Source organism: Elephantulus edwardii, unplaced genomic scaffold (assembly GCF_000299155.1).
Source record: "Elephantulus edwardii isolate Elephantulus edwardi_28Jun2011 unplaced genomic scaffold, EleEdw1.0 scaffold00378, whole genome shotgun sequence".
In the NCBI taxonomy this organism is placed as follows: Eukaryota; Metazoa; Chordata; class Mammalia; order Macroscelidea; family Macroscelididae; genus Elephantulus; species Elephantulus edwardii.
Window position 1 is genome coordinate 1448817 of NW_006400128.1, and position 10825 is coordinate 1459641.

Consider the following 10825-nt stretch of genomic DNA (forward strand, 5'->3'; position numbering starts at 1 on the left):
CTCTCTCAGGGAGGAGTGATAGGGAATGGCAAAGGACACACTGACAAAGGAGATTAATCAGAATTGGTTTTGACAAGCACTGTGGCAACTGGACAATTAAAACAGACATGGGGGGGAATGAAGAACGAACTGGGGAGGAGGGTAGAGAGAATGGTGCAGCAATGAAGGAATGTAAACCCAAAATCCCTGTAAATATTCATTTAAACTAATAAAATTTTAAGAAAAAAATTAGCATCGGCGAGCTCTGGTGGCCTAGTGGCAAGAAGCTATACTGCCGTCCCAGAAGTGAGTCGTTCAAATTCACCAGATGCTCTGCTGGAGAAGGACAGACAATCTCCTCCTGTAACAGTCAGATCCAATTTGACGGTATACACACAAAATAATAATAATAAGTAAAATTTTAAAAACTTAGCATGTCTAAAAAAATTACCACAAAGCATTGCAATATACAAGTTAAAATATATTTCTATCCTAACAGGTATGTTCCTTAAGAAAATGATTAGTCTTTTATCTTCTTAACAAATTTTAAAGATAGATATATAAATTACTTCATACTACATTTAAAGAACCTCTTTAATCATCTAATTGTAAAAGGAATATATTGACATCAAAAAGAACTTTATAAAAGTCTATCTATATATGTTAGAAGAAAGGCCTTAAGAGAGAAACAACTTTGTGTTGTGCTTTTTCTATTATTAACCAAAAAAAGGAGATTTTTCATTATTGTTACATGTTTTATAGGTATGGCCTCATTTTTCTCACCTGTATGGATGTAATAGAAGCTGAATGTCCCTGAAGGACTGCAACTGGTGCACAAGTACGAAGACACCACACTCTTACAACCTTATCACAGCTGCCTGCCGCAATCAGAGTATTTTCATAGTTAACAGCCATATCAGATATTTCAGCAGAGTGCCCTCTAAGTGTAGCAAGAAGACGTCCATCATCTGTAGCCCAAATTTTCACCAAACAGTCATCAGAACCCTACAGTAACACCAAATGTACAAGAGATTTTCAGTGAAATAGCAACTGACGACCAAACAGAAATATAGAAAACAATATAAACAAGTAAAAAGGCAAAGGGGAGTTACATTTAACTACTTTAAGATGTAGCTCTTATTCGCTATGTAATATGAATCCAATAGTAAAAATAAGCAATACCTATATGATAGTACAGAAGGCATTATCCAAACTGATAATGATATTTGTAAAAATACTCCTCAAAACTAATACCAATCTAGACAATTTAAAGTATTTTTTTCCTCATTTTTAAGTGATTTGACATTAAACACTTCGAGCCTCACATCTCTTTTCTTAACCACTTGAATATTTTTCTCTACAAATATTTAAAATATTTAAAAAGGTAACATAATTTAAAAATAATAAAAAGCAATGAACATTATAAAGGATTAAGACAAGGAAGAATAAATCAGTAAGGCCAACGCATTTAGCAAATAAAAACAGGCTATGTATAACTGTTCAAAAGGGGAGGGGGAAGAGGAAAAGGAAAACTAAAGGAGAAGTGAGAGGATTCACAAGAGCAACAGAGATCAGTGGACAGATGGGAGGAGGGTAGAAGGAATAGGCAAGGTGCAAAGGGGACTTGATAATATGGTGTGATAAAGGCACAGATTAATAGCAATTAATTATATAAGACACAATGTACATGAGTGAAACAGTTTGTATACGAATGGTTATATTAAATGCAATGTACATGAATAAAACAAAATGTATATTAATGGTTGTACACAAATCAATACAAAAATAGTACAAAGAACTTCTCTAATGTGTTAGATAATTGTATAACTGTTAAAAGAAAGAGAAATTATCATTCTAATCATAATCATCAACATGTAAATACTGAGGTGACACATTTGGAGTCATAAAGCAGTCAAACCACAAAATTGTAAAGACCTTCAGGAGTCACAACTTTTCTAAGGACAAACCATTTCCTTTACTGTACATACAAATGTAAAAAAGAAAACTATGCCATTACCTATACACCTATTTTAACTTACCACTAATGCAATAAGACTTAGCTACATCTTGGAAATATTGTGTTCCAAATTCATCTTCAAAAGCATACAATATAATAGGATATAGTTACACCAAAAAAACACTTAAAAATAGGAAAAGCAAAACAATTATAATTTCAAAATTATTTACTTCAGTTAATAAATTATAAAAGTAATATAGTTAACTATGTAAAATGGGCAATCTAAATTTTAAAAATGTTTGTTATAATGAAAAGAAATGAAATGAAAAACTAAGCTTGTTTCACATAAACTAGCCATGTTTAGAATGAGGCTTCCTGAAAAATTTATAATGTCACATTTTACATTAAATTTTTCAAAACATCATTGCTATGGCATGGTGTTGAGTTGGAATCAACTCATAACTGACCCTACAGAGGGGTTTTAGAGGCAGCATAAGAGGAGACTGCCCATTTCTTTGCTGAGTAGTTGGTAGATTCAAAACACATGCCTTTGGGATTGTAGTGCAGCTTCGTACCAGTAGGCCACAAGAGCTCCTCACCTCAAAAGATAATGATGTTGTTAGGTGCCATCGAGTCGAGTACAACTCACAATTATCCTATGAATAACAGCTCTGAACCTTGCCCTATCTTGAGACAACCTCACTGTCTCTGAATCATCTGATCCTGTTATCACAGTCACTGTGTCAATCCGTCTCCTCCAGGGTCTTCTCTTGGGCTCACCCTCCAACCTTACAAGCATGACGTTCTTCTCCAAGGACTGACTGACTCCTCCTGATAACATATCCAAATTATGTGAGAACGAGCTTCAAAATCTTTACCTTCAAGGATTTTGACATTATATTGTAGTTTACACATTTATAAGACCTTATATTATAGTTTACTCATTTACCCATAAAGAATAAGAAAAGATTATCAGTTTCCATTATTTTTTTTCTGCATTCATTTGCCTCAAAATAGGTGAATCTTTTACAAAATGCAATGCAATGCTATAAAGTATAAACTCACTGTAAAAATTCTTCTGCCACTTCGGTCAAATGCTACGCAGTACACAGATGACAAGTGCCCCAGAATTCTCTTATGCATCTTAATGTGCTGGTAAGCAGATGAAGGGAAAATATGGCTGAAGCGACTACATCCAGTTAATTGCCTGGCAGAAGTGATATTCACTGGGAAAAAATAAAATAGAAGATTTCCTTCTTAAAAACTGAAAGTGAAATGTACTTCATGAAGTTAAATTATGACTATTAAGATAAGACACAACTGTACACAACACACAAAACAGCAAGTCTACTCAATGAAAAGTCTAATATCCCTTACAAAATGCATAATTTCATGAACTCAAAGCCTACATCAAAACACTAAAAATACTCTTCTCAGAAACTGCTAGGGCCTGAGTTTTCTGCTTGCCCTCCTCAGGCATATCTTCATTTTATCTTTCTTGATAGACTATTATAAAAAAAAAAGACTATTATAAAAAAGTCATTTTAAAATCTTAAGTAAATTTACCATGAAGGAATTTTAGAATAAGAACTAGATTTAGTTGATCATAACATATTTGATAATTCACACAAGGATTTTTTTAATGAACCTGGATCTCAACTTCTGTGTACCATACACACAGCTCTCCCTAAGCTTTAAAGAGTAATATCCGAGATTTATACAGTAAAGAAAGAAGAGAATGTATGACACCACTTAAGTTTTAAGTAGTAATCTTCTAGACTTTCCTATGGGCTCATTCCCTTTGGTCTTTAAATCTGTAGGCTTTCCATCTAGTTAACAATTAATATTTGAGGCTTCCTTAAAGTCACCTTATAAATGCTTCTATTTTTTTGTTTGCTTTTCCCCTGTTCTTAATTCTCTTTAAAAACTTGTTGGAATAAAACATAAGCCTGCACATATCTCCTCTGAAAACCATGTGGATTCTCCTCACTTCCCTGAAATGGAGATCTTTATTACTGTGTAAGGATTGACAACCACCCACCCACGCTGTAAAATTTCTCCATTATCTCCTTACAAGTAAAAATACTTAACATTCAACACATTATATTTGAATTAAAACACAGGGATCTTCTAAGTTCAAAGTCATTTTGACACAATGTTACACTTTACCATACAGTATAAATGATATAAGGAGTAATAGCTTTATGTTTAAGCAAGGAAAAAATTAAAGCAAGAATTGAGTTCTAGCTAGATTAGTACAATTAGAACCATGCCATAATAAAAAATAAGAAACCTTTCAATATCTCACAAGAGCAATGAAGTCTTTCTTTCAGGCATAGGTAGATCCACTGGCCATTTTAAACTGACAAAATGACAAAAAATGAATGACAAAACCAGCCAAACCTTGGATGTAAATAATAAAAACAAGTTAAAGATCTGAGTATGTATGTAACACAATAGAAAGCAGAGTAAATAATGGTAAAATATGCATAAGCATAAATACTAAGCAAGATTTCGTCTTGGCAATGGTACTCATTTCAACTCCTAGAAAATTCCATAAGGCTAAAAAGAAATTATAAGGTATTCTAATGTTGAATATTTTGTAATTCTCCTCTCTTCAAACATTTCTTACTCTGAGTTTCTTAAAACAGTAAATCATTACTTCTACTTTGCTTTGCTCAGTCCATATACTGCAGGTAGATGGAGAAAGATATTTTAAAGCAGAATTTATCAATCTTGAAATTTTTGATATTTTTAATGGAACTACTCTTTGTTTCAATAGCTGTCTACTGTAGAGTATTTAATAGTACCGTGTCCTTTACTCACTAAATGCCTGTATCACTTTTTGTGTGACAACTGAAAATATTTCTAGACATTGTCAAATTTTCTCTTTTTGTTGTTTTTGATTGTGGTTTTGTCGAGCACAACTCATGGTGACTCTATGAACAAAAGACCTAATGCCTTTCCATAACAGTCATCATTTTACCAAGTTCATAATTTCCAGAGGCATGTGGTTTAGGAAGTGGATGCCACTCCTGGTTCCAAACCTGTTTTACAACTGGGAGCTCCACCAAACACTGTCCACATTGGGAAGCCATTCTGGTATTTGATACCCCAATGGCATAAGGTTCCGCATCACAGCAACCCAGGTTACTTCATACTGCACCTTGACAAAGAGTGATGTACAAAGTGGAAGAGTGTTTCTCCAGATATAACAGCACTAGTTTCACTTAGCAAGTCGAATACGACTGAGAATAAGTTTTGCACAAAAGACACAAGTCTGGTCTATGACTAACATTTCTATACAAAAATCTGTTCCATAACTACCATCATTTTTGTACATTTAAAGAGTTTAGAGAGTTTGTAGAGTTTCCAGAGACATCTAGTTTTAGGAAGTAGATGCCACTCCTGCTTCCCAGCATAACTCAATCTGGAAGCTCATCCAAACACTGTATGTACATAATGGGTAACCATTATGGTATTTGATAAGAACAGTGTGTAGCGTCACAGCAACACCAAGTTTTTCAGTTCATCAAATAGACAAAAGACTGCTGTGTAATTCAAGGAATATTCATTCAAAATTAATAAATTTGTGACGTTTTAAGCCAAAGCCTTTGAGCGGACCTAAATCCTAGGCAAAGGCTCAGGGACACCCACTCTTCAGGAGAAAAGAACAGTAATACACATCAAACCCGACCCCAAAAAAGCACGACCCCAATAACTTCCCTTTACTTGCTCATCCAGACCAGCATCCACAAGCAGTAAAAAGCCACACTCCCAGAGTGGAGTCTTCCAGGCCTTCTGAAAGAAGATCAGATGAGTTGTGGGGTGACATCATGGATATTAACCAATGAAGCAAGCAAAAGGTCATTACAAAGACAGGAGAAATAGAATACCATAATGGAAGTCAGAAGGGACTCTGAATACTGCACTAGAATGTCGAGAAGCCAAAACAAAGGAGAAAATGAGAAAATTATGAATTAAAAGGAGAGGACAGAAGAAGTCTAAGGAAGCACAAAAACACAAAGTATTATAAAGGAATGTACAAAGGGTTGGGGTAAAATAAAAGAACTTTCTTTGCATTTATCAAGTTCAAAGACTGACAAATCAATTCAAGCATCAAGTTGCAATACTGAAAGATGACATGGGTAAAATCCTGAATAATGCAGGAAGCATCAAAAGAAGATGGAAGGAATACACTGTATCACTGCATCAAAAAGAACTGGCAGACACAGAACCACTAAAGGAAGTAGCATAAGATCAAGAACCAATGGTGATAAAAAAAGTTCAAACTGCACTAAAGGTATTAGCAAAAATTAAGGCCCCAGGAATTGATGGGATATTAACTGTCATGTTTCAAGAGATAACACCCTAGACATGTACACCAAGCTATGCCAGGAAGTTTGGAAGAAAGCTACCTGGAAAATTGACTGGAAGAGAACTAATTGTTTCCATTCCCAAGAATAATGATCCAATAAAATATGGAAATTACCAAACAATATCATTAATATCGCACACTAGTAAAATCTTGCTGAAGATCATTCAAAAACAATTACAACAGTATAAGAATTACAATAGTACATCAATTTACTCAATAAATGCCTGTATCATATACCTTCCAACTTTTGAGTGACAACTGAAAATATTTCTAGACATTGTCAAATTTTCTGTTAGGGGAGAAAATTTCCCCGAGTTGAGTAACTTCTTGAAAGTATAAAAAAATAAAACAAACAACAAGAACAACAACACATAACTAAGAAGAAGGGGGGTGGGCGAAAAACCACACAGAAAGCTTATGAGAGGAGGACAGTAAAACATACAATGATGAGAAAGAAAGCTAAATAGCTACTAGAAAAGAAAGTTATGTATTGAACAAATATGACTGCCAAAGGAATACGACTTAGCAAATAAACAAAATTCTTTTAATGTAATTAAGAATTAAAACCCTAAAAAGTTAGATCACAATTACTAACATTTTTATGGATCTTTTTATTGCTGTTATGTACCTTGAAGTCAGAACCAACTCAAAGCTGCTATTCTAGCCATCTTTCAAACACAAAACATTGCAAAATTGCACAGAAGACAACATTCTCTCACTTTTTAAAAATTCCTTTAGAAAAGCTAATATCTAATTGCAAGGGAAAATCATCAAAATTCAAACAATGAGTGGGTAAAAGAAATTAACAGAAAAAATCCAGAATATAGGAAATACAAATAAACTGAGTCACAGAAGAATGTTCAACTATTTTTCTAACAAAGAAATAATATTACTAAGGTGAAATTTTACAATTAAGTTAGTATTTTGAAAATGCTAGAACTTAAAGCTGTAAATTATAATGGAAACGGTGTACATACGCTTTCTAACAGAAACGCAGCATAATCTAATGCACTTGCAAATTAACTTGGCAATAAATTTCACAAGTCATGAAAATGTACACATCCTCATCCCTCCAACTAAGAAACTACCCTAGGGAAATAACTGTTGAATATACAAAATATTTACCAAAGGTGGGTGATTTTACTCTGCGGCCCTCAGGCCTGGTTTTGTTTTGGTCAAACATTCTTCTAAGTGGTATATTACTGGTCTGTCCATTTGCTGTACAGAGGTAAGTCATGGTTGCTGTGTGCTAAACACTGTGACACTGAAGCATCAAATACAATCAATAATGATTACCCATGGTGGACAGTGTTTGGTGGAGCTTTCCAATTAAAACAAGCTTGGAAGCAAGAGTAGCAGCCATTTCCAAAATAGCCTGCCTCCAGAAATTCTATGAACTTGGAGAAATTATGAAAGTTATACAATTGTTCAGCTCTAGATAGTACTTCCAGTACACTACAAATAGGAGTAGTGATAATGGACATCCCTGCTTGGTTCCCGTCCGCAAGGAGAGTATGTTTAGTGTTTCTTTATTGAGAATGATGTTGGCTCTTGGTTTTGTGTATACAATTTTCACAAGATCAAAAATTCCCTCTATTCTTATTTTATTGAGTATTATAATCAAGGAGTGTCAGAAATTGTCAAAGGTCTTTACTGTATCAATTGATAGGATCATGTTTTGCTTGTCATTTGCTTTATTAATATGATGAACTATAATAATTGTTTTTCTTATGTTTTCTTTTTGGTAATGTTTTTGCCTGGTTTTGGTATTAGAATCATGCATGTTTCATTATACAGAGTGATTCTAAGAGTGTTCCTTCTTTTTCTCTTTTTTAAAATAATTTAAGTAGAATTGATGATAGTCCATTTCTGAATGTTTGGCAGAATTTACCCATGAAGCCATATATGGACCAGGCCTTTTTAAAAAAAAATAAATAAAATAAGGAGTCCTTTTATGACCTACTCAATTTCTTCTTTTGTAATGTATCTGTTAAAGCGTTCTACTTTTGTCAGTGTCAATTTGAGCCAGGTTTGACTTCCTAGGAATTTGCCCATTTTCTCTAGATTTTCAAATTTTTCAGAGTATAGCTGTTCATAATATTGTTATTATCATTTTAATTGCAGCTGGTTCTGTTGTGATGTTGCGTCTTTGATTTCTTATACAAGTATTTTTTTCCATTCATTCATTGTTGCCCTTTTCTTCCTGCCCACCCCATCCCCCAATTCACTGTTCTCTTTGAAGACTAAAAGAAAATTTCATTCATTGTTATATAATCTCTCACCCCAAGTCTATTCCACTATGCAGCCTTCATTCTGGAGTCCTGTCATGACAATACCTAAACTTATATCGCTTTTAAACAGTTCTCTCCCTCATCTGTTTCAATGCAGAATACAATATTTATCCCCTGTCTCAGTCTCCCCTCAACCCCAATGTCAGTCCTGTTTTACAACAATGGCACTATGCAATATTCGTCCTTTTGTCACAGAGATATTTCCCTCAGCATAATGGCCTCCAGGATCATGCATTTTGTATAATATTTAATGAGTTCCTTGTTTTTCAATGCAGCATAGTATTCCATTGTGTGAATATACCACAGCTTTTCTATCCATTAATTTGTTGATGGACACTTGGGTTATTTCCAACTCTTTGCTATTATGAACAAGGCAGCAATAAACATGGGTGTGCATATATATGCTTGGGTGCCAGTTTTGGTTTCTTTAGGGTAAATTCCCAGTAGTGGAATTGCTGGGTCAAATGGTATCTTTATTTGCAACTTTTTGAGAAAGCGCCACAATGCTTTCCACAGTGGTTGCACCATTTTACACTCTCACCAACAGTGAATAAGGGTTCCAGTTTCTCCACAACCTAACCAGCATTAGTTGTTTGCTGTTCTTTTAAACTTTGATAGTCTTCCTGAGGTGAGATGATATCTCATAGTTATTTTGATTTACATTTATCTTAAAGCTAGGAATTCTGAACATTTCTTCATGTGTTTGTTGGCCATCTGAATGTCTTCTTTGGTGAAGTGTCTGTTCATAACCTGAGCCCACTTTTCAACTGGATTGTTTACCTTTATTTTGTGGTAGTGCTCGAATATTTTTTAAACTCTAGATATCTGACATATCATTACCAAATATTTTTTCCCAGTCTGTGGCTTCCCTTTTTACCCTGTTGGAGTTTTGGGATGTGCATAGGGATTTGATTCTTAGAAGGTCCCATTATCTATTTTATCCTCTCCTGGTTGTAGATTTTTTTCAGGATGCTTGGTGTGGATTAGGACTTCTAAAATTCTTGCAAGCTTTTCTTTAATGAAGTTTATAGTCCTTGGTTTTAGTTCTAGGTCCATGATCCACTTTGAGTTGGTTTTTGTGTATGGAGTGAGTTGTGGATCTTGGTTGAGTTTTCTACAGATAGTTTTCCAATTTTGCCAGCACCATTTGTTAAAAAGGCTGTCATTTCCTCACCTAACTGATTTCATCTTCTTGTCAAAAATCAGTTGACCATAGGTAGATGGGCAGATTTCTGGATTCTCAATTTTATTCCATTGATCTATGTGTCTGTCATTGTACCAGTTCCTTGCTGTCTTGATCACCATGGCAGTGTAGTAGGATTTGAAATCAGGGAGATGCCTCCTACCTTGTTTGTATTTTTAAGAAGTGCTTTGCTTATTCAGGGTCTCTTTCCATTCCAAATTAAATTGGAGATTGCCTTTTCTATCACATTGAATAATGGAATTGATATTTGTATTGGGATTGCATTGAATGTGTAAACAACCTTTGAAAGGATTGTCATTTTCATAATATTGAGTCTTCCTATCCATGAGCACTTCCACTTCTCCAGGTCTCTTTTTGTTTCTTGTAGTAATGTTTTGCAGTTTTCTTTGAATAGATCCTTTGGGCTTCCGGTTAGATTTACTCCCATGTATTTAATCTTGTCTTTAGCTACTGTAAAGGGTATTGCTTTTCTTAGCTCCAGTTCTGTATTCTCTGTCACTGTAGAAAAATCCAATTGATCTTTGTATGTTAATCTTGTTATAAGAACATTTTGTGTCTTCTGTTAAGTTTGCAAATGCCTTTTCTATTTTGCTGTCTCAGATACTGATCTTATTGATATTTCAACTGTTTTGTTGTGTATCCTGTTAATTTCAGCCCTTATCCTTATCATTCCCTTTTATTTTTAGAGACTGTTGGTCTTTTTCTACTTGCTGAGAATATTGTATTTAATAATACATTTTTATCTTACATACAAGATTTCAACTAGGGCCTTCCCACTCATCACAGCTGTATATGTCACTACAACATCTTCAAATACCCCTTGCTAATAATCTCAGCAGCATCCTTCATTAGGATGCTTTAGGCAGAATATTAAATGATCCAGGAAGTATTAAAAGAAGGTGGAAGGAATATACTGAGTCATTGTATCGAAAGGAATTGGCAGATACAGAAGAATTTAATGAAATAACATTTGAGCCAGAGCCTACGGTGATGAAGGCAGAAGTTCAAGCTGCTTT

At 34.4% G+C, this 10825-nt stretch overlaps 1 protein-coding gene across 1 annotated transcript in view; it reads right to left on the reverse strand.

Annotated features, from left to right (window-relative positions):
• BRWD3 (bromodomain and WD repeat domain containing 3) overlaps nt 1-10825 on the reverse strand; it is a 363038-nt gene that overhangs the window by 279231 nt on the left and 72982 nt on the right. Inside the window, exons 7-8 of the mRNA XM_006902191.1 lie at nt 3002-3162; nt 763-984 (exon numbers count right to left, since the gene is read on the reverse strand). Coding sequence (XP_006902253.1) covers nt 763-984; nt 3002-3162 — 383 coding nt within the window. The remainder of the gene's footprint in view (nt 1-762; nt 985-3001; nt 3163-10825) is intronic.